We start from the raw sequence: 23362 nt of genomic DNA, 5'->3' as shown, positions 1-23362 counted from the left end.
TTTTGGGAGCAAGGCAGGCAGCTGCATCTGGGCAGGAGGAAAAGGAGAAAATGAGGAGCAGATGGGAGAGCCAAACTGTGAGTAGGCTTAGAGCTGACCTTTGAGAGCAGGAGGATCTCTGCATTGCACAGCTGTCTAATTGGATGTTAGGAAACATTTATTCACCAAAAGGGTTGTGGAGCATTGGTCTGGACTGCCCAGGGAAGTGGTGGAGTTACTGTCCCTGGAAGGATTTAAAAGATGTGGCTCTTGATTTAGTGGTGTGCTTGGCAGTGCTGGGTTAATGGTTGGACTTGATGATCTTGGAGGTCATTTCCACCTGAATGATTCTGTGGTTCTAAGCAATGGCTGTGCAGTGCTCTTAGCAGTCTTGCCCCCATCTCTTTCTCTGCCTCGTGCAGGGATGGTTCTTGCCCTCAAACTACTCAGTTGTTCTCCTATATGTTCCTCCTCTTTCCCAGTGAGATGCTGCATTTGTGGTTCACCAGAAACCATTCCCTTCTCTTCTCCACTTACTGGAGAAGCCTTTTGAAGCCAAAGTCTCTGTTTCTTGAGAGTTTCATCTGCCTCTACTACTCATCCCAAAAATCAGTCTCAGCTCCACCACTACGTGACATCCCAAATGCAGGGTTGTCACTTCAAGTGGGAAGAAACCAAAAGAATGAAGTTGATTAATGAGGGGAATTACTTCATGTGCATGTCTTCATTAATAGAAAGCAGAGCAGGGAAGAGGCTTTGCAGAAGAAAAGTATGATATGAAACAGGGTTGTCTCCTATTTTATACATTTCCCTTAGAATACTAGGATTTCTTTTTAGTTGAGAGGTGAGTTACCCATTTTGTCCCTACTGTGTATGATGTTTGCCTTCTGAATTTTGTCAATCACTTGTGTGTTGCCTGGAAGACATCAGGCATGGTCCTGCCCATCTCTTGCAGCAGTGGGAGACTTTTGAGAAGGCAGGGAGAAAAGGCACCATGCTCTGCCTGCTTAGAATAGTGCAGCTTGTTACTGAAAATAATTCAGCACTGAGTACCCAGCTCTGTGGTCCCCAGCACAGGGAGGATTTTGATCTGTTGGAATGAATCTAGAGGAGGCCACCAGGATAAATAGGGGAATGGAGAACCTCTGCTATGAGGAAAGGCTGAGAGAACTGGGATTTTTCAGCCTGGAAAAGAGAAGGCTTTGGGAGATCCTAATTGCAGCCATTCAGTACCTGAAAGAGCTACAGGAGAGCTGGAGAGGGACTGTGTGCAAGGGCCTGGAGTGACAGAGGGTGGGGTTAGATGGGATATTGGGAAGAAATTCTCTATAGGGAGGGTGCTGAGGTCCTGGCACAGGGCACCCAGAGAAGCTGTGGCTGCTCCATCCCTGGAAGTGTCCAAGGGCAGGTTGGATGGAGTTTGGAGTGACCTGGGAGAGTGGAAGGTGTCCTGGCCCATGGCAGAGGAGCTGGGCCTAGACAGTCTTTAAGGCTCCTTCCCACCCAAACCATTCCATGATTCTCAGGTAACTGCACCAATATAATCAATTAATAGACTTAAGGTAAAAAAGAATCACAACACAGTCATTGCTCCATGCTGGCTTTTAATTTGGGGGAATAATTGCTCTGTCAGAATTGAAATACTCCTGGGCAGGCCGTTCTCCCATATTTATAGTCCAGCTCAGGCTAAGGAGCTATTGGAGCTAAGCAGGTCAGCATCTTCAGAAACTTTTATTTTGGGAGCCTTGGACAGTGAGCTAATATCTTCCTTTGGCTGCAGTGTTGTAAATCCAGATCTATCCTCTGAAGTCAGCTGTAATGTATAAGCCAAAAATCAACTGGTAAGGATGGTAAACTCTGGTTTCAATTAATTTTCAAGACATAAAGTGAAGCCAAATGTGTTTTTCTAGGCTGATGTCTGTGAGCGGGGTTGAAGAAGCATGTGTAAAAGGGAAGATGGTTCCCTGACATAAAAACTCAGCACAGTGGAGCGCTGGAACAGCAACTTTGGTTACAGCTCTAGACCTTGACCATAAACAGCGGAGTCTGGGGTTTTCTCCCCTCAGCAATTAAGAATTTCTGTTAGTACACAACTTAGGGAAAGTCTGTGCAAGCTTTTCGTGTGTGACCCATAAATGTAATATGAATGCAGACAGGATGATGTGTGGGAAATGAGGAACACATGCCTTAGCCTCTTCCTGGTGGCAGCTCCTCTGTGCCATTGCGGTTCCTTTCTTACCAGAAAGCTCCAAGGCATGCACTTAACCAGGCATTTTGGAAATGGCAGCACCAGCAAACCACATGTGGCATTAATAACAAACTACTTTTACAAGAGAACTGTGGGAGTAGCTTAAAACCGAACTGCCTGATGTCTTGATGAGTTGCCTCTACCTATGCAATTATCTCAAAGTGCAGTTGAGGTGCAGCCTGTGAGGGTGGCTGGAGGAGCCTGGTATAGCTCTGGGATTGCTCTGTGTGCAAACCAGAGCAGCAGGCAGCATTTTAGCTCTTCAGGAGGGCTGCCATAAATCCCATGTGAGGTATGGGAGACCATGCTATGTGGCCAGACTTCATGGGCTGTGTGGACCTCAAATTTTCCTGGATTTTAGCAGTGGGCAGTTGATTGCAGACCTTGGGTGGTAGCTCTGCATGGACACAGTTCCTGTGCTGTCCAAAACACATGGCATGGGTGCTCTGGCTGGTTGTGCATTCGGTACTTTGAAAATCTGTGTGGTATGATTAAGGCTTCTGTTGATGATGTATTTAGTTTTCTTAGCTAGGCTAATCAAGGTCATAACTGTAATTTAGGATTCAATCCTGTGTTTGTTCCCATGTTTTACTCGTAAATATCCAGACTTCAAGGAGTGTCTCCTGTGTGTGAAGTCATTTGCACACATACCTCTCCCAGTAAGAGCCCAAAAGACAGAAGTAACAAACATTTGTTTTACAAGGCAAACTTCGTAGTTCCAGTCTTTTTCATTTTATTTTAATATCAGTTTTGTGGCCAATTCATGTAATTATTTGCCTAGAGGGAAAACCCTCTTTAAGCAGGGAAAGCAGATCCAGCATGTTTTCCTGCTACATCCATTTGCTGGCTCTCTGATGTGGAAGCAACAATGATTTTGTGAAGACCAGTTCTTCATGGCAACAGTTTATTTTCCTTTTCATTTAAAGGTAATTCTTCCACAGGGATAATAAAAAGTTGTCTTCCTTCCCACCCAGTGGAGGAATTGCAGATGCATTTGTTTATCCTGAGTCATTCCAATGGTTCTGGATAGGAAGAGAGGGTCTGGTGAAGGTGCTGACAGCAATGGCAAGGAGAACTGTGCAGCCCAAATTGCACTGGCAGGGCAGAGGTTTGGTTTCTGGCTTCTCATGCAGCTTTTCCTCTGGTTTCCTGTTTTGAGTGTTGAGTGCAGCTGGTGGATCTGCATCTCTGTTTCCAATGTGTTTGGGTCCAGCCCTGTGGTGCAGAGGCTTGGTGTCTAGGCAGAGCAAGACTGAGAAAACCAAGAAGTTTTCTCATTAACCACCAAAGAGAGGTAATCCAAACAGAAGCTGTCAATGGCGCTGGTCTGGAAAGATTATAACGGCAGTAAGCACTGAAATGTTTTCTTGTAACACCAACACTCTTCCAAAATTACTTACCTTCTTAAAAATTGTATTCCCAGCTCAGAGGCCATCACCTCTCTCATAGGTGGATATTAAAAAAATATATCCAAAGCCCAACTGAACATCAAATACTTGAAGAAAGCAGTTGTGCAAAACACACGGGACTCATTTAAGCCTCAGAAATTTGGGGAAGTTGGGGGGCTCTTTCTTCCATAAGAGTACTTTGCTGCTTTGGAAGAGAACTGGTGCAATGTGATGCACAGATGAGTGAGCTCTTCCCCCTGAAATGGTGATCTGGCCTGTCTGCCCTGGAGCCACAGCAGTCTGTGCTGGGAGCAGTGACCAAACTGGCTCTGTTTTGGCATCTCCAAGTGACCTTCCTCAAAAACCCTAGCAGTGCCCTGTGCAGCTCCCGCCCAGGGTTTGTTTCCCACCCCTTTGGAGCAGTCAGTGTTAGATTTGATTCCAGGCGTTTTTCTTGAGCATCTTTGAGAAGACATCCAGAACAAAGAGGAAGCTCTGTGCACAGACAGAAGGCAGCACATCTTGTGGTTAAAGAAGAGGCAGCTCCTGCAGGGAAAAGGGTCCCTTATCTCATTTGAAACCCTGCAGAATGTGGCTGACATGTCTGGAAGACAGCTGGGAACTGAAGCACTCCGGAGAGCTCAGGCTAGCGATGCAAAGGAGGGGCCGGACAGCGGGCAGAGCCCAGTGCTGCCCCGAAAGCTTCCTGAGGATAGAGCTGGGTTTGTTTTTTCTGGTTTTTCTGTTTGTTTGTTTCTTTCCCAAGGCTTTGAGAAGCGCTGGGAGCGTTGGAGCCCCGCGGAAGGGAGAGGGGCTGTCCCTGCCGAGGCCTGCTCTGCGCGGCCCCGGATGCCCGCGGGCCCGGCCCGGCCTCCGAGGCGGCTGCTCCCTTGCAGAGCCGTCTGGTTTGCATTATGGGTGAAGTTTTTAGCAAATTACTGCTCCTTTCTGCTCCGTTTCCATCAAAGAATGGGCAGAGGCCTCCCAGCAGTCTGTGGGCAGATTTTTTGGAGCAGAGCGCAGATCTGGGGCGGGTTTTGTTGCCTTGTTAAGGCACGCTTGGCTCTTATCAGGCTGCTCTGCACCGTTTACCTGGCACCTCTGCTGGGGGATTTATGGCTGGCAGCCTGGGCTGAAGGACACGGCCCCCTCTGAGGAAATATTTCAGAGCCTTTGAGGGTTTGGTGATGCTGAGCCCGGCCAGACGGTGTGGGCAATGCTCAGGTGGCCTTTTCGGAAAGAAACCAGGGAGAGGGGTGAGGGTGAGGAGGGCTCGGCTCAGCCTGCTGCCCTGTCGGGGCCCAGGACATTCCTCTGGCTGCCCTGGAGGACTCGAGACCCTGGCAAGGGGCTCAGGGACCTTGGCACGGAGTCAAAGACACCTGTGCCTTCCATTTTAGCCCATGGAAACAATTACCAACTCTGTGTGAAGAGTTACAAGCCACAAGAGTCTGAGTAGAATGATAGTTAATTTGTCACAGGGTGAAAAAGTAGAATTTTGGGGTTTTAGAATGGGGGTTCAAGAAGCAGGATGGAGGAATCTGGGCATGTCCCGTTCTTCTCCTTCTTCTTGTCCTCCATCTTCTGCTGCAATGGTGACACTTTTGGGTTGGTTTAGAGTAGAGACAGACTGTCTGACATAGGTGATAAGTATTAGAAAATTATTGTGAATAATGTACATGTAGTTCTTAGTATAAAAAGCTAACACCACCCCAAGGGCGGACAGTGTGCTGCAACCTGCTGGACAGAGCTCATCAGGTGAGAGAAAGAATGTAACAGATAAGAGAAAATAAACAGCCTTGAAAAGCAAAACCGACAAATCTCAACTTCTTCTTCGATTGCAGGGCTGGGCAAAAAGACTCTTTAACACCTGGGGGGTCATCTCAACCACAGAAACCCGAGACAGCCCCATCCTTTGGGATCTCCCACAAGACTGGGATTGGTGTTACATGCAGGGAGATTGGATTTTGGGGAACCCCTAAATGCCCTTCCTCATAAAAAGAAATAGGGTTTTCTCTCTGAGCAAGGACAGCCTGGCTCCGAGGCCACGCAGGATGCGGCTTGCATGTGTAAATTGTTTCCAAATGGAAGCAATTAGTCTTGCAAGGATTAAAAAATAATGTCTCATCAACGTTGCTGTTTAGTGCTTGTAAGAAAATTGTAGAAGCTGTTTGGTTTTGGAATTTTTTTAAAAACTATACAAAAACTATCATCTCGTAATGGAAAACGGGTTTCGAGTTTGCATGTAGTCATGGTTTGCTCCATGACTGCATGGAGGAAATTTGGCTACATGGGGAATTTGTGTTGGACAATACTGAAATAGCTTTTTTCAAACAAAGAAAAAGAAAATTGTTAGGAAAGGTTTGTCGATAATAATGTTGATTGCTTAAAAAATAATATTTATTTTTAAGTGCAGCGCTGTTCCCGTGTGTAGCATATCCCATCCCATTGCAGTGAGGCCCTCCATGCTATCTATAAAGCTAAACATGAAACTGTTGTGTTATAAATTATCTTAATGCTTAACCATGGCAGCTCCTGGTGGGAATGTTTCCAATGTTTTGTCATGCTGTAGACTGATATGGTTCTGGGGTCTCACACCAGGGACCCAGAAGGTCAGGGCTGATGAAGGAGGAACCTCCTGCCCAGGACTCACAGCAGTGAGTGGTGTGTGCTTGGGGTAATTCCTTGTATGACCAATTCCATACCCTTCACAAGTTTTTAAATGTAGTAATAAATTTATTTAGCATTATAAATAATAATGATTTTTAAAAACCCCAATAAAATATAATTTAAATGCATTTGAAAGGACAAATGATTAGTGCAGCAGCAGTGGTATTGTATGGAGTAGAAATTTGTTATTTTGTAAGGGTTTCTGATCCTTCTGCACTGAGGACTTCGGGGAGGGAGGAGGAGCAGCAGTAACTGGGGATGAGGTGACATCCCAGAACAAGTCTCTTGGACTCAGTTTATTCACAGTTAGTGCCAGTGATTCTCAGCTGCTATTTAGAGGACTCACAGTTCATTTTTTGTTTCTCAGTCCCCTTTCTTCCCTTTCCCTTCAGCTGGAAAGCTGGGAGCAGCCACAGCAACCTGGCTGTCTTCCTCCACTTTCCTTGTGACAGGGCTGGCAGGGTGTGCTTGGCCACAGCTTTTGCCAGAGCTTTCTTCTCACACAAAAATGTGCTGAGGAACCACATGGCCAGCAGACACTGTCCTGCCTGTGAGGATTTACAGCATGGCCTAGGAAGGGATGGTCCCTGCTCCCTGCCTGTGCTGCAGATGACCCAGGGCCCTTTGCAGGGATACTAAAATATTGTCATGCTCTTTTGTTCATTCCTTGAAATATAAGATTCTACCCTTTTTTAAAACCACAGAGCCAGAGATGGAAAGGCAGCCCTTTGAATTTGTCAAAATTTGACTGCAGGGTTCCTTCCGACCCCTGTGCTAATTTTTAGCAGAGCAGGAAACATTAAAAATAACCATGAGAGAAGATTTCCCAACTCAGAAGGATTGTCCTCTTAATAATCTCTGGCTTTGCTTTCACTATATATTTTCCCCCCTTAAAATTCCTGTAACGCTTTAAGAGCAAGTTCATCCCTGCCAGCAGTGAGGATGGAGGGGGATGGCAGAGGGCCAGGTAGCCAGGCTGGCACCTGGGCTTGTCTGAGCCAGAGGTGAGTGATGAACGTGGGAAATGCCTGTTATTTATTGGAACAGCTTTTGCATGTGAACCAGAGCTTGCAGGCTCCACATCTTCCCCTTTGGGTGAGCTCAAAACTGTTCTCAAGCCTTCAGCTGACCTCAGCAATGGGTGAATCTCATTTTTGCAATGAGAGGTGGCATTTTGGTGCTGTATCTCAAGACTTGTGAGCTTGTACTGTGAAACAAAATGAAAAATACATCAGAATTTGTTTTAAAATACATCTGAATGCAGCCCCTTACTCTGAAGATGAAATGTGTGTCAAAACCAAGGCATGCATCAAGATTATGTGATACAGTAACAAGCTCTGCTCAAGATTTTGCATTTTATCTGACCCCTGTCTGCATTCTCAGCATCAAGGTGTAATTATATATCATTAAATAATAGATCATCAATGTGTACCATAAAATCTATTAGCTTTATAAATAATGTCCTCATCCTGGAGATGGCAAAGGGGGATGCACCATGGGATCACCATGGATCATTATTCCTACAGGAGCACCTGTGCCTGTGTCACTCTTTGTGAGGGGTGAAACCAAGGTGTGTAATTGCAATTATCACTCACCTCTGTGAGTGATTGATTGAGCTCTGTGTCACCAGCTCTGTGTCACCAGCTGTCCCCACTAATCCAGCTTCCCCTGCTCCAGCAACCTGAGTGCTCCAGACAGATGTTGCAGATGTATTTTCTTTGCAAAACTGACAGCAACAATTTTTCTTTTCTAATGGGGAGGGTGTCCCACAGAGCTGGTTTGACCAGGCACTGAACACATCTGGTGTGTGGTCAGAAAATGAGATGTGAGTTGGTTACCATCTGGAAGGGGCCTCTAGGGTCATCTGGGACCCCAACAGTGCTTCCTTGAAGCATTTTTCCCACTCAGCCAGTGCAGTGATGGTTTTGGCCAGAACTATGTTTTGGGGGAAATTGGTTGAATTTTCCCTCTACCTTGTTTTAAAGCATTGGGTTTGTCCTAGGCAGAAAGTTCATCCCCTCTGGCTGTAGAGAATAATGAATTATCTGAGTTGTGATCACTGTGTGTGATTTAGAGCAAAGGACTGTGATCAAGACCGAGTGAAGGCACAAGTGAAATTGCTCTCTGGGCAAAACGCAGAGCTTAAAGCCACTGCGATGCTTTCTTTGCCAAAGAGTCCAAGAAGAAATCGCTCCCTTTTTCATACACTTTTCCTGGTTGGTTTGGCAGAAGTATTTTTTGTCCTCTGAAAGTGAAAACTTCTACAGAGATTGGTTTTAAGTGGGGGAGTAGAGGGTTACTTGTTGTTTCCCCATTCCTTGTTTATCAAATAAATTAGAGATTGCTTAATCTTTAATTAAAATGACATGGAGGAGAATTCAAATAAAAGACAATAACAATCTCAACACATGGACACTCCTGAGATTTGCAGGCAGTCAAGTCAGGCAGCCCAGATTTCAGATGCTCTCTCTGCTCTGCCCATGAAATCTCCTGGCTGCTCTTGGGACCCCTGCCTTGCTCACACAGACATTTGGCTGGGCAGGTAGAGCAGAGTCAATTCAACCTCCAGCCCAGACTAACAAGACATTTAAAATTCCGTGTTAGTCTTGTCCATTCAGTGCTGTGGCTGGCCAAGAGCCCCTTTGGAACCCTGATGGATATTGTTTCTCTCAAGCATTAAATGCTTTCCCTCAAACATCTTCTGAATAGGCCATTGTTTTTGCTTCTGGATGTCTCTTTGCGGACTGATACAAGAATAGCTAAAAGCTGAAGAACTGGCATTTTATATTTTAAAAAATAATAATTCTGGGACTTCTACTCCTCTGAGAAGTTGAATGTGCTGCCAGTTCTCTGCTCAAATCCCATGGCTGATCCTCTGAAAGTCAGGGAGTTGCATCAGGATCTTCAGATGAACGACCTCAAACAATCATAGTTTCAGGAAAGAAGCTCTATGAACCTGATGCCATTTCTAGCTTTTAGAATCTCAGGAATTGAGGTGAGATAAAGTATGGAGGAGGTGTCAGGGTAGTTTGGTTGTGACCTGCAAGCCTTTGCATTAGCACACAACTGCTTTATGTATATTTTTCATGACCACTATGTAGCTGTTGAGTACTGATGATTTCTTATAAGAAAAACTACACATCACATAAGGAATGTAACCTATGCTTGATCACTTCAGAAATGTCATTTGTGTAAAGACATCCTCATTTATTTTCAAGTGAACTTCTCTTGCACAGAGCCCCAGCCCTTGTAACCTAGCTACGGATATCTGCCCAGGTCATCTGGGTTTACCTCTTTTTCCTAACAGAGCTGTGTTCCCCAGAGTTTCATATTCCAGGCTCCATCAGCATAACCACTGCAGAGTGATTTATTCCTTATCAATGCCCATTTATTCCTTATCAATGGCTGTGAGCTGCAAGGATGCTCTTTTTAATGCAGCCATTGGCCTCCTCCTACCCACCTTTGCCTCTTTTGCTCAATTTCCCTATGACAGAAATAAGATAAACTAAAAAAGACTCACCCCAATCAGTTCCCTAAGAAATACAGAGAACTTTGATGCTTTAGCACTGTACCAGAGCCCAGACCCCTTTTGCCTTGGTGGACCCTCATGGTTCTCAGGGCTGTAACATGGGAGATGCTTCATCTCACCAGGCTGTCAAGAGGATGTGCATATTCCACATGTGTGGCTGTGCAGGGCAGGCTGGGAGGGAGCTGGAGCTGATCCCAAGGTGCAGCTTTGCAGGGGGAACCCTTGCATTTGCCACAGGCAGTGGATTTACAGTAACTGCTGGGTGTCACTTTGTCCCCAAAAGTGCCAGCTCCAGCTGATGACAGGGGCAGCTTTGGCCTTAGAGCATCTGTGCTTCCTTCCTCCACACATCCCTTATCAAAAGCAGTGTTTCCTTTGGCCCAACACATTCACTGGTTTGGTGTTAATTAAGGGCCTAAGTGCCAGAAATGCTGGGGAATTCACCATTTCCAATATTGCTGCAGCAATTCTAGAAACAGGAGACCTGAGGAAGAGCTGGGATAACTGAGTGCTTTAGGAAAAATAGCTCAGATCCAAGGTTGATGTGAATCACTCATGGATCTGCTCAGTTTAAGCAAATCAGGCATATTTTACAGCTGCTGGTTTTGACTTCCAAAACCTCAGGGAGTCCCAGGCCAAGTGCCAGGGCAGTGTCACCTCACCCCTGTCACTAATCCTGTCGCTTCCTTTCACCCTTCTTTACACTCTGCAAATTGTTTGATGCCTCTTACTGTGCCTCTGTGAAACCTTCCTGCTGGATTGCATGGATGGAGGAGTAGGTAAATCATAGAATCATAGCCAAAGATTAAGTAAGTAGAGTCTCTTTCAGAGCATGCCTGATAATGCTATGTTTGAAACTTTTTTTTTCTTTTCTTTTTTTTGATAATGCTCTCTTTTCCTTACTTTTCCAGGGGCCTCTTGGCTTGGATGGCAAACCAGTAAGTAGCACTAAGTGCCAAATATAACATGTCTTTGTTCATGCTGCTCCACAATAAACAGGCACTATCTCAACTATTACTCATTTAGTGCTACATATATAACTGTTTAGGAGGAACAATTGTACTTGGGAAGATTATTCCATGAAAGTTTGAATTCTGAGCCAGGGCTGGCCAGCAGAGCTGGAGGTGAACTTTTCTTTACCTGTCAGCTCATCTCAGCTGCCTCTTCCCCTCCTGCCCCAGCTCAGGGAGCACAGACTGCAGATGGGCATCGGGCCAAATTTGGGAAATAAACTCCAGTAGCACATTCAAAGAGCAAAGTCAGTAATCTTGTTTGTGTGCTTCTGGCACTACAGAGTGATACCATAAAAATAATTGATCCCAAAGCAGGTTACTTTTTCCTCCAAAGGACCTGGGATGGGAACTGCTTGAGGGTGCCCAGTGTCCATGAAATACTTTTTGGAACAGACTGGATTAATTTATGAGCTGTTTTCTTGACTTCATTTTTGCTTGGAAGCCCTTTGGATATTCAGGTGCTTCATTCTTTTCTTACTTATTTTACAGAAATGCAGACTTTTTTATTTTTATGCTAATTGAACCCTAGCCAGCTCTGATTCCTTCCACCAAATGGTTCCTACAGAAGGTCACAACTCCATATTTTGTCTCCAAACCCCATTCTCTTCCACCACCTTCACTACAGGGCCCCATATGAAATCTTTTTAATTCTGGTCCTAAACCAAGTGGGATTTCAAAGTGGGTAAAAGTCATTCAGACTTTGCAATTGAAAAGTCACTCCAGACATTTATTTCCATCCAGTGAGGGAGTGTGTTGTTATAGCCATACATTGCTGTGGTTGGTTTTCATCCTAACCCTGAGGATAGCAAATGTGAATAACATCTAGAAATAAAGCATTAGACAAAAAAAGAAGGAAGGGCTTGGCTTTCAATAGCAAAACCTCACGCTGGGAGGGCAGTCAGACCCCAGAGCACAGCCCAGCACCGCCAGGCTCGGGTGCCACTGCAGGGCAGGAGTGAGAGGCAGGGGAAATCTCAGTGACACAGCAAACTTATCACACAGCCAGACTCAAAACAGACTGCTGATGATCTCTTCCATGACAGAAAGGGGCCAGCAGCCTTGCTCAGAGAAAAGCAGTGGGAGGGAGGCTGCCTGGGAATGCAGATGCTGCTGCCTCTGCTGACCTTCCCCCACTGGTCCCACTTCAGCACTGGTCCCAAGATTTGGTACTTTTCTGTGCTGGAAGGCAAATGCAGAGCAGACACATCAAAGTGCTGCTCTGGGGTTCTCTCTGGGGCTGCAGTGCCCCTGCCTGTCCTACAGACAGCTGCTCAGAGGGAAGATGAATGACGCCTTCAGCAACGGGCCAAGGAAAGCAGCCCATCCTCCTTGTTTATTTCAAACAGATGTATAATTGTTGTAATGATACACTGAGCATGTGCTTTGTCTAGAAGTGATTTAGTACCTCAAGGTATCTTTTTCCTCTATTTAGAGTCACGTGGTGGTGAGCTGCTGCCACACTGCCTGCCCTGCTCTGGTCCTCTGTACTCTGTCCTGGCAGGAGCAGGACCTCATGGGTGCTTTTTGGTGAAGTGTTGCTCATGTCAAGCACTGCACAATTTAAAATAGTAGCCTTGTATTCCTTAAAATAATAGAGAATGTGGCTCAGGTTTGTGAATTGATGAATGTGATTTCCTTGGTTTTTATGTCAGCTGCATTGGTGATTCTGCTGTTCCTTAATTTGGACCCTTCTTATGTGTTTCCAGGGACCTCCAGGACCAAAAGGGGAAAAGGTAAAGGCTGCATTAACATGTGGATTTTGGGGAAGCAGTTCCTGTATATCCTCCTGTTTCTGTAATTCTTTCAAGTTCAGGTTGCCCCAATAACCCAGCTGGGTTTTGTTGGAGCTGTTAGAGTGGGTTCTTACATTGCTCTTGGAAAAGCCCCAGGAAGGGGAGGGTGGGAAGAATTTGCAAAAAAGGTGGGGGGACAAGTGTGGTCTTAAAGCCCACATATGCTATAGGGTTCTGGTAAGCCACTGAGGGTGATGAGAGTATAAAACTCTTAATTCCTCCAAGGGATCTGGGCTCCATCATGTTTGCACGACACCCATGCAATCAGAGGAGCCAAAGAAGGTCATTACTGAAAGTGAAGTTAATTTTCACATGTGAAGGACATAAGCAGTTGCTAGGAGAGCCTTAGAGTTGGAAACAAACTGCTATTTCTGATTTATTATCTGTTTCACTGCCTGCCAGGGCAGAATCTTTCCCTATTGTGTTGCCTCAAAACCTTCTCCTCCCTCATTTTAAATATATTAAACAATAGGAAGGACTCTTGCCCCTTCCCTTGTGTGCTGTACCCGTATCCAGCTGACCCTGTGCTCACTCCTTCAGGGCTGAGATTTGAACTCTGACCCTTTGCTGTTTTTCCTGATTTGCAGGGGGAAGCAGGAGACATTGGCCCAAGGGTAAGTGGTGACACAGCACACTAATTTATTCTAAAATCTGGTTGGGTTTAGCCACTGCACAAAACAAAGCCTTGCTGCAAACAGTATGGTAACAGTTGAGGAAATGTTTAATTTTGCCTCTGCAGCTCTTTGTGGGGATGGTTTTCCTGACTTTGGCCGAGAGGAAAAAGGAGTGGAAGATCTTCGGGTACCTCATGGAGGGTTTTGCTTCTACTGAACCTTCTCATCCCTGATTTCCTCTTCCAGTGTCAGAGACAGACTCATGTTTCTCTTGAAGTTTCTCTTGAGGCTGTGCTCCTTATCTGTTGGCATTAGAGCACCAGTATGTGGGGGTAGGATCTGGTGCCCCAAGGAGAGGTCCAGCACAGAGTTGTGCAGGATGGAATGTTCCTCCTCCCTTGCTGAGCTCCCCACCTGGGAGCAGGATGGCATCCAGGTGATATCCAGGCTGCCTTTGAATATAAAGGCGTTAAAGTAGCTGTGTGATGAAGGAAAACTCTTTTGGCTATAGCATACAGAAATTAATGGAATTTCATGAAGTTTCCTCTCATGGGGCTGCACGAAGTTGAGATTTGCTGAGGTAAATCAGGACAGGTCTCCACGAGACACAAGGGGGGTGTGGATGAGACGGGAGGTTTCACCACGAGGTGTGGGCTCTGTTGCAGAGGTATTTCTGTGTTTCTGAGGTGTGGTTGTCTGTGGATTATGGGCACCTGCTGCAAACCCCATTGTGGGGATGTGCTGGAGTCCTGGTGTACCTGTCACCGTAGGAGGCTGGATTTGGAGCTGGCACTCAAGAGTTGGCTGATCTGGGTTAGATATCATTGCTGGAAACATAACCTGGACCTCAGTGGTTAATGTTGAGTAGAGAGGCTTCAGAGACATTTTTCTTTTTTCCCCTGGAGGTTGTAAAATCACTCCATGAAGTTGGTGTCATATTCTGAAGCAGCTCCCAACTGCCTTGGGTGTGTTTGGAAATGTCACCCTGGGGCTCAGAGAGCCCCTAAAATTTCTCAGATGGATTTACAGCCTGGGTGGTGAAGGAGGGGCTCAGTGTAAGGCCTCACTTTGTGCCCACCCACGGGCTCAGAACAGCCTTTAAGAGGTGATTCAGCAGCACAGGGACCTGAGTTTCACTTCTTGGCCGGGGTCTGGGTGACTTTGGGGCTGGCAGCTTGGGAATGCTGGAGGAGGTGCTGCTCAGGCTCCAAAGGCTCTGTGCTGCCAGGTGCTGTGGAACTCACCTCCTGCTGCAGGAGATGCTCTGGGACAGGCTCTGTCTGGACTTGCAGGGCAGGTACCAGCTCTCAAGGTAACACTTGTCCTTTGTTTTCACCTACCAAGAAAAATGTGCTGGGTTTTGGGGGCAGATTTTGTCCTGATCTGCATTTGTCCAGATTTTGCTTCAGTTTTTGATTTATTTATGACTTTTTGCAGAACAGTGAGAAAAAGGCTCAAAAACAAATTGGGAGAAAAGTGAGAGGAAAAAAGCCTGGCAGAACCATGCACAAGTAGACCTAAAAACAGGTGCCTGACTTTGAAAACAGCTCCCTTTATGTCTCCAGACACTCAGGGTTGTGAATAGAAGGCAAAACTTCTCAATACCATCTGGTCTAAATTACTTTTTATTTCTGAATTTAATCTATCTTACTCCTCAAGTTTCAGTGGTAGCTTTGTTTAGCTGATTTTGATTTTGAAAGATGTGTCAATGCAACTCACTGCATCAATGGGAAGATAAATAACTAGGACTGTATCCAGTGCCCTCTTTCTTGTAAATGGTCATGTCCATGGGGCATGGAATGAGGATAGAGTGTGTCAGTGAGCACTGAAACACTATCATTAGCAAAGATGGATTAAAAGAGATTAGTCCTTGGGGTGGCTTTGGAGGGACTGTCTGTGGTGGGAGTGAGGTGATGGCATTTAGGGATTAGCTACTGAATCTGTTCATGTCTGCACTGCTTCTCTTTCTGTAATAAACACCTTCCAGCAGCGTGGACAAAACCAGAGATTGTTACAGGTTGGAGTGTGCCTGGTGGGAGATGCTGGAGGGTAATTTTGGAAAGCTAAGGAAGGAGATCACCTTGGGTTGTTCATCACTGAATGCTCCTCGTTGTAAGCAGCAGGAGAGAGGATGTTGTGCAGCCTCACCTGCTCAGGATGGGGAATAAATGTGCACAAATGTGCTGACAGAATGCATGGAAGTGTATTTACAGGGAGAAATCACTAACAGCTCCCCTCTGCTCTTGGGGGGATAGACAGAGTTGAAGCAGGATGCTGCTGGGGTTGGGACAGCTGTGCCCTGATATTCAGAATCACAGAATCACAGAATTCATGCCTCTGCTTCTCTCTCACAATTGAATACATTGCTGCACCCCTGGAAAAGACTGGTTTTATAAGCCTGACTTGCTCCCTGGGCTGGCACTGGGCCAGCTGCTCTGGATTTATGAACTCAGCTGGGTGATCTTGTTCCTACTGACAGATGAGATGTTCAGACAAATGATGGGGCTGAGGAATCCCTGCACATCTGGGCCAGAGGATGCACAGTGCCTGTGGCAGCAGCACCAGCTTTGCTCTCCAGAGGGGGAAAATGAGCTTCAGCTGGTGGGATAGCTGCTCTGTCTGCACGGCCCATGTGGCACTGCCTGCCCACGGCCAGGGCTGGTGGAGGTGGCTCCAGCACCTCCTGCATCCAGAGCTGCTGGGCTCAAGCACTGGCGTGGCTGAAGCAGCTCTGCAGCTCAGTGCAGACACAAAAGGAGCTTTTGCTCCCCTATTTTCTGCAATACTATAACTGCTGGCCAAGCTCACACTGCAGATTAAAAGTCAGCACAGGAAGCATCCTGCAGAGCTCTCTGTGACAGGCAACAGACACCTATGGATACTTCTATTTTATTCTTTGCAGATTTTGGAGTGTTATGTTGAAATGGCTACATTGAGGACTCTAAAGCTGGAAATTACCAGTGTTCAAGGCTTCTGTGCTCCAATATTCCATTGCTAGATGGGGTCAGACCCAATGGCCTGTTAGCCCAGTGCCTTGCAACCCGATGCTCTGGGAACTGTGGAGCAGGAATGTCTTACTCCATCACACTTAACCCCTCTCCTGGAGCCTGGATGTTTCCTGAACCAGGGATGGTGTCTCTCTATTTAATATCCCTCAGGGCTGTTCACCTCCCATGGGCCCATCTGTAACAGGAGCTGTTTAAAATTAAATGTGTGATGGCTGGATTTAGTGGGATTTGGTGTGTTTGGCCTCAGAACAAATGCAAATTGTTATTTTCCATTAAAACAGATAGGGCTGGGCTTGTAATGTGCTTATTTGGATGATGCCCACCAGTCTGAGGGACAAGAAAAAAAAATTCTGTTCCTGTTTTGCTCTGTGGAGTTTTATAAAAATCCCACTTTATGCTTTTTTGTACTTTATGCACATAATGAGCCACAGAACTGTGTCCTTTCTGTCCACCACAAAACCTTTTACTCTCAGTAGAGTCTTTTTGGTGGTTTCTGTAGTATTTGGAGGACCTGGCCACATGCAAGGTTTCTGTGTCCTCATTAATTTTAATTTCTCAGTATTTCAGTGTTTTTCTTTGCAAAAGTAGCTGCATTTAAGTAAGTGTTGAGCTTAAAGCTCCTCTCTCCATCTTGAAAAAAATTCTTGGTAGGGGCTTATTTTCTGGGGTTGACTAGTTTTTTCTGACTTTACTTTTTCCCTCTCTTCTTGACATGATGGTGTTACAACATCTGCCTGGGAGGCTGGGCAGGAGGTGACCTTGCCAGTGCACTATTCCCCCCAAAACTGAGGTTTGGGGTTATCTGTTCTTGGTGTGCAAGGTTTAAAAGCTCTTTGGCAATTTGGAAATTAGGTTTGTTCCCCAGAAACCTCCAAAAACCCTCATGGAGGCTTTGCTGTGTGTTCCCACAGGGCTCCTTGTGGCTTCACTCCACCCTCTTGATTCCCCTATGGATGGGTGGATGGGGGAAAGGGAGATGCACGTGGTGTCCTGAGAAAGGAAATGTCTTCCTGCTTCTCCCCAGACAGATGAGTGGAAAGGCTAAAACACAATAGCAGTGACTACTGATACAGCCTAAATACATTGTTTTTGCATCATATAAATCTGGGAGATTTATCTGCAATTTGCAGGCTGGGAATACATCAGTATTCATTTGAGCCTCTGAAAACAAATACAGTATTTGGTCTCAGGGAAATGCTGGGATATATCATCCCCTGTGGGGTTTACTGGAATAATACTCTTTATTCTGCAGTAGGGGAATCCTTGCTCCAGCTGCTTTGAATGACCTATTGTGCAGTCAGCTAGTGAAAAAATACTTGTTTCCCTCAGTCTGTGTCCCGTTACAAAGACCCAGTGTACCCAAAACCTTAAACCCCAGTGTTGGCTACCTAGACTATTACTTTCTAATGTACCAACTAGTTATTAAAAATAAATGTTATATATTGCTACAGCCTTTAAAACTCAGTCTTCTGCTGTGCTTTCATCTTAAACTGCTTCTCTTTCTTCTTCTGCCTCCCACTTTCCCTGGATATAGATGGTTTTTCCCCACCTCAGTCATGGATTTCTGGCTAATGATCAGCTTGTCTTTAGCCGGCGAGTGCTCAAGGTAGACTCCAAATCTGCTGCCACTGGTTTGCTGTGATTGAGCTGCTTTTGCTTTCTCTTTCTGGCTGTTGCTATTTTAAATTGCCACAACCATGGCTGTTTTTAGAGATGCTTGTTGGAGCACGTTTAACTGAAATCCCATTGGAATTTAGGGGGCAGGCATTGTCAGAGTAAAGGGACATAAAACTAAGGGGTTTTAGCATTTGGTTCTTTGTGAGATTTGAGATTCAAGTGGAGAAGTCCTGTAAATTTGATATAAACAGTGTTGGTATTGTAAAATGAAATGCATTAAAACTAAACTAATCTAAATCCTTGAACTCTAAATGGGACATTGTAATTAGGAAAAATTCAGTGGGAGACTCAACTTGACATAATTGGTTGCAGTGTTCAGCATTTACAATTGGGTTTTTTTAAAAAGGATGCAAGTGATTTAGGAGCCCAGATCTTGTTGAAAGGCCATGAGACTTGTGCTGCTAAGTCACTTAAGGACTTCTGAAAAATCCCACACTTGTCCCTGATTTGAGGGTGGACCGCATATTAAACCCAGCCCTCGGTGGTGACTCTCCCAGATGTTGCTAAAAGATTTACGAGGCAGCCCTTCCCATTGTGCAGCCCATGGATGGGCCAGCCCCGGGGCTGGGCTGGGCTGGGCTGGGCTGGGCTGGCTGCTGGGGGGCCAGGAGCTGATTCCCAGCCTGGAATCAGCTCCACGGGGCGCTCCCCTTGGGAATGGCACCCACCAGAGCCGCAGGGACACAGCGAGTTCTGGGCACCCAAAGTGCGCAGGGTGCGAGCGGCTCGGGAGGTTGGTGTGTGGCCGTGGCTGGCTGAGGAGGGTGACATCAAGCACTGCCACTTTTTTGTGTGGTTTCCTGGCGTGGTGCACTGAGCCATGGCAGTGTGTGCATGCTCCCTGCCAGCATGGTGTGAGCCTGGGCTGCTCTGGGTGCTGTTGGGTTGGTGGATTCCATGCAGTCACTGGGTAAGGGATTAAGGGATTAAATCTCGTTGTCGAGCACAATCCTGGTTGAGGAACCAGACCCAAATGGCATAAATTGGCAAGCTCACTTTCATCTTTCCCAGCTGCAGTTGGGGAAGCTGAAAGTTCAACATTTGGAAGGTGCAGTTAAATTTATCTGGGGCAGCAGAGGCCAGGGTGCTGGGGGCCCAGGGATGCAGTGCATGTGTCGTGGGCACCCTGAGACCACCCCTTGCCAACAGTGCTTCGCCTCACCATGTCTATGTGAACTTCTTCCAGGGTGATCAAGGTCGAGATGGAGCCACGGGCCCCCCTGGTCCGCCAGGACCCCCAGGTGCCCGGGGGCCTCCTGGTGACACAGGAAAGGATGGCCCAAGAGGACCCCCAGGCTCCCCTGTAAGGACGGGAGATGCGCAGGGAGCTCGTGCCAGGCAGCTCCCACCCACGAGGGACAGCAGGGTGAAGGGTGTCCCCTTCCCCAGAGCTGCCACTGAGCCACAGCTGGGCTCCAGAGGCTGCTCACAGAGCAGAGCCTTGGGGTGTGGGGCAGGGGAGCAGGAGGGAACCTTCCATCTCAATTTTGGAGCAAAGGGCTGGGCCTGGGGCGTGTGTTTGCAGGTGCTGGTTGTAACTCACACAGCCAGGTGATCTCTTGCCCAGTTCATACCCTTTGGATGACCTGTTGCAAATCTGAAGACCACTGGCAATTTATTTAGTAAAAAATAGACTAAAGCATAACACAGTGGAACATTCTAATTATTGCTGAGCATTTCGGAGAATGAGAGGTAATAGTTTCAGTATTGGTCTTTTTATTTTTTGCAGGGTTTCAAAGGCGAGCCAGGAGAGGATGGAGTCATGGTCAGTATTGCCCAGAAGCATCTGTGTGTGTGCCCCTCACCCTTCAGCTCACTGCAGCAAGGGGGTTTGTGTTGTTGGTTATGGAGCACAAAAAACCCCTCATGGAATTATGGGTGCCCTAAAATGGATCTTTGTCCAGGGCTACCTGTGCCCTGGGGAGAAAAAAAGCCAGTTTTTGTGTCCCCTGGGCTCTTCTGGAGGGATGTGGTTCTCCTGTATCCTGACTCCTGCCCCTCTGAAGACATTTGGCATTGTAACTCCAGATTGCTAAGGTTTACATTGGATAAAAAGGTATTTATTATACATAAAATACATGAACCATAAAAGGATATTATTTACTGGGAACACAGAGAAAAAATACAGCTCTATTTGTAAGGGAAGATAAGAAGTTGACAGCTATGTCATTTTTTTTCCTTGGAATTAAAATACTCCTAGAAATGTTTTTATCCTGTTTTACTCTGTTGTCAAACAAATATATCTATCACTCTTATATTCAACAGGGTGCCAGAGGCCCTCCAGGACCAAAGGTGGGTAATAATCTGTCTAATTTTGATAAGAATTCTTGAAATAATGCTCCCTAAGAGGGGTGGGGAAGAAAATATGCATTTTACAGTGGACTCGAGCCCATTGATATATATCAGATATAAAATTCCAAGGCATTGACTGGGGTGTAAATGTTTGAATGCATCACTTCCTCAATATCACATCCACTGCCCATGCTCAAAACTGGAAATGGGGCTGGAGGGAGCTGCAGGGGGCTGCAATCTGCTGTGCCATGGGAATGTGCTTTCTTGCATTTGGGGGGGACAAATATGTTCAGCAAAAGCCAAGTATTTTAATTTTACAATCAATTTTGATTATCCACATAATTTGCCTTATTTTCTGTCATGTCCCTAAATTTCCTTCTCTTCTGTTGATGTTGCTGTTGAAGGGTGAGCCCGGTGTCCAGGGAAAAAAGGTAAAATTATGATTTTAAAAAATATTATTATTTGTATTAGTATTATTTGTATTATTAGTTTTATATTTATATTTATAGGTATAGGTATAGTTATATTTATTTATTTTAAATATTTGGTTTTTTAATTCATTTTTTATTTATTTATTTCCCCTTTGCTTTGCTCTGTGCTTGGTTAGGGAACCATTGCCCGAGACTGGTGTAGAAGCTGTGGTTGTGGCTGTCCACGCCAAACCTTCCCTGTGCTCCCTCAGTTTCCCTCCCACAGCATCCTGGGGCTGGGCATGGCTGTGCCTGCAGCCTGGCTTTCATTCCCCCCAGCAAGCCAGGAGCTGCAGCCACATCTGCCCAAGAGACAAAGAATAAAAGAGCAAATGCCAAGCAAAGCAGTAGGTCTCGAGCCCTTTCTCTCCAATAATTCAATGAACCAAGAGGTGCCTGGAGGATGTTCTCTGCCCAGGGAATGGGTCTGGAATTCCTGGGATGGCCATCATCCAGCAGCACTGCAGTCCCATGGGAAATGTCCTCTGGAGGGCCAGGAATGCTGCTTGGGTGTGGCATTGAAGATTGTGAGATTCACATGCCCAAGCTCTCCACCCCAGTGGTGCCATTGAGAAGTGGATAAATCACTGCCTTTAAGAGAAGTCAAAGCACTGAGAGGGCCCAGCCTTCCCCTCTTACTGATTTGGTCCAAAACAGGGGTGGCCATGGGCATTTTCCAGGCCAGAATTTGGCTTAAATATTTCCTAACTGGCTGGTAAAACTAATCTTGTCAGCATCCATGAAGCGGTTTTACTCCAGGAGAACAACAAAGCACAAGCAAAACCAGAAAACTTCCTCCTGGCAGAGGGTGTTGGTGGCTGGTGATGAAGTCCAGGAAACAGCTACAGGAGGTCTTTTGGACCCCAAAAGGCCTTAAGGAATTTAATGTTTAGTTTCTGTTGAAGGTGGGAGAAGATCTTTGCCAGAACCTGCTGTAGGCAGATTCTGGAAGATGCCCATGCACCTTCCCAGGAGCAGGGGACCACGCTGGAGCCTCCTGTGCTCCTTGCTGCTGCTCTCCCCCGGCTGCCTGCAAACCTGAGTGGGTTTTGTGTCTGTGCAATGCTCAGTGAAGTCAAGTGATGTGTTGGAACCCACTAAGTGTGTACAAGGCCTGTGTATTTCACTTTTTGTGTTTTGTTCCATCAGGGTGATGATGGGATCCCTGGGGAGCCAGGACTCGTGGGTCCCAAGGTAGGTTCTGCTCTGTGTCCCTCCAATGCGAGTGCTGGGCAGCAGCTTTAACCTCATTGTTCTGTGTGATTCTCTGTGATCTTTTGCTGTCTGGTTTTTGCACCCTATCACAGTTGGGGCAGGATGAGAAACATTTCTCCTCTGGTGTGGAAAAAGATCAAAACACTGTGAGACCCTTGCACAGGGTGCCCAGAGCAGCTGTGGCTGCCCCTGGAAGTGTCCAAGGCCAGGTTTAACAGAGCTTGGAGCAACCTGGGACAGTGGAAGGTGTCCCTGCCATAGCAGGGGTGGGACTGGATGATCTTCAAGACCCCTTCCAACACAAAACATTGTGAATTTATTATTCTATGCTGTGGTTTTGGGGCCAGCTTCATGGCTGAACACACCACCTGCAGCCAAATTGCTGATTCTGAAAGCCTCATTTTCATCTCAAAAACTCCCTATTTGCACCTGGGCAAGGTGAAATGTTTCACAGCTGAAAGCAGAGCTCTGCTCCCTCATGTATGTAAAGATATTGAAGACAAATCAAGAAAATGATAACCTGAAGAAATCTTTTCTCCATCCTCCCTGTGCAGCATTTGTCTAAAGGGCTTTATTTTCAGGGGGAAAAAGGCAGCGTGGGTCCCAAGGGAGAGAATGGCACAGATGGCTTCCCAGGACTAAAGGTAAGGAGAAGCTGCAACTCTGGGCACAGCACTGCTGAGGCAGAGGATTCCAGCTGAGGAGGTGTTTTGGACCTTTGGCTTCTAAAAGCCTCATAATGTGCCAAAACTGACACAAAAAGAGTGAGATTAGGAGTGTTTGAACTTTTCCTGGTGATTTGATGAAAGCTGGGTTCAAGCAGAGATCACTATAAGAGCTTGTAAGTCATCTGCTTGCACATTTTCCACTGAATTGCCTTTTTCCTCAAAAACTGTAGAATTCTGATCACATTTTGATCCCACATTATTGTTGGCTGTGGAATTGCTTCAGAGCCTCAAGCACTTGAGAGCTGTCCTGTCCTCCTGACCTCCAAAGCTGTTGAGAGATAAAATTATCTGGGTTTGTTGGGTGATGCTGAGGAGACACACACAGCATCCATGGGCTGCTATTCACCCCCTCAGCTGCTTTGGATTTAGTAGGATCTGGATGCACCAATATTTTCTATATCAAAGAGTCGTGATCCCTTACTGGGCAAGACAGTGTGTGTGAGGCAGAAAATGGGCTCTGGTGAACTTAAGTAAACTTTTCGTAGAGCCATAGTAGCAGTGGTGATTGAATTTAGTTTTTTTCTATACATTTTTACAATTTCTGACTTTTTGGAGGGCTTTAATTTGGTCAGCAAGGGGATCAAGATGGGTGTGACAAATGGGACATCTTTTGAATCCTGAACAGAATTTCAGGCCATTACTGTAAGAGTACTATGACTTTTTAAAATCCTCCAATTAAAAGAAAAAAACCCAAAAAATTATGAAAAGGAGGGTGGGAGGAAAAATAAAAAAGAGGAA

General features: G+C 46.1%; 1 protein-coding gene across 1 annotated transcript in view; it reads left to right on the top strand.

Moving 5' to 3' along the window:
- Positions 1-23362, top strand: part of COL23A1 (collagen type XXIII alpha 1 chain) — a gene marked incomplete at its 5' end in the record, with an annotated part of 174081 nt that overhangs the window by 137866 nt on the left and 12853 nt on the right. Inside the window, 10 exon segments of the mRNA XM_084215806.1 lie at positions 10726-10752; positions 12534-12560; positions 13208-13234; positions 17777-17848; positions 19106-19222; positions 19649-19684; positions 20185-20211; positions 20616-20642; positions 21831-21875; positions 22478-22540. Of these exon segments, the coding sequence (XP_084071932.1) occupies positions 10726-10752; positions 12534-12560; positions 13208-13234; positions 17777-17848; positions 19106-19222; positions 19649-19684; positions 20185-20211; positions 20616-20642; positions 21831-21875; positions 22478-22540 (468 nt within the window).

Source organism: Fringilla coelebs (genome assembly GCF_963513975.1).
Source record: "Fringilla coelebs genome assembly, chromosome: 15".
Taxonomy (NCBI): Eukaryota; Metazoa; Chordata; class Aves; order Passeriformes; family Fringillidae; genus Fringilla; species Fringilla coelebs.
The sequence above is the reverse complement of the archived record's forward strand: the minus strand, read 5'-3'. Positions and strand labels throughout refer to the sequence as shown.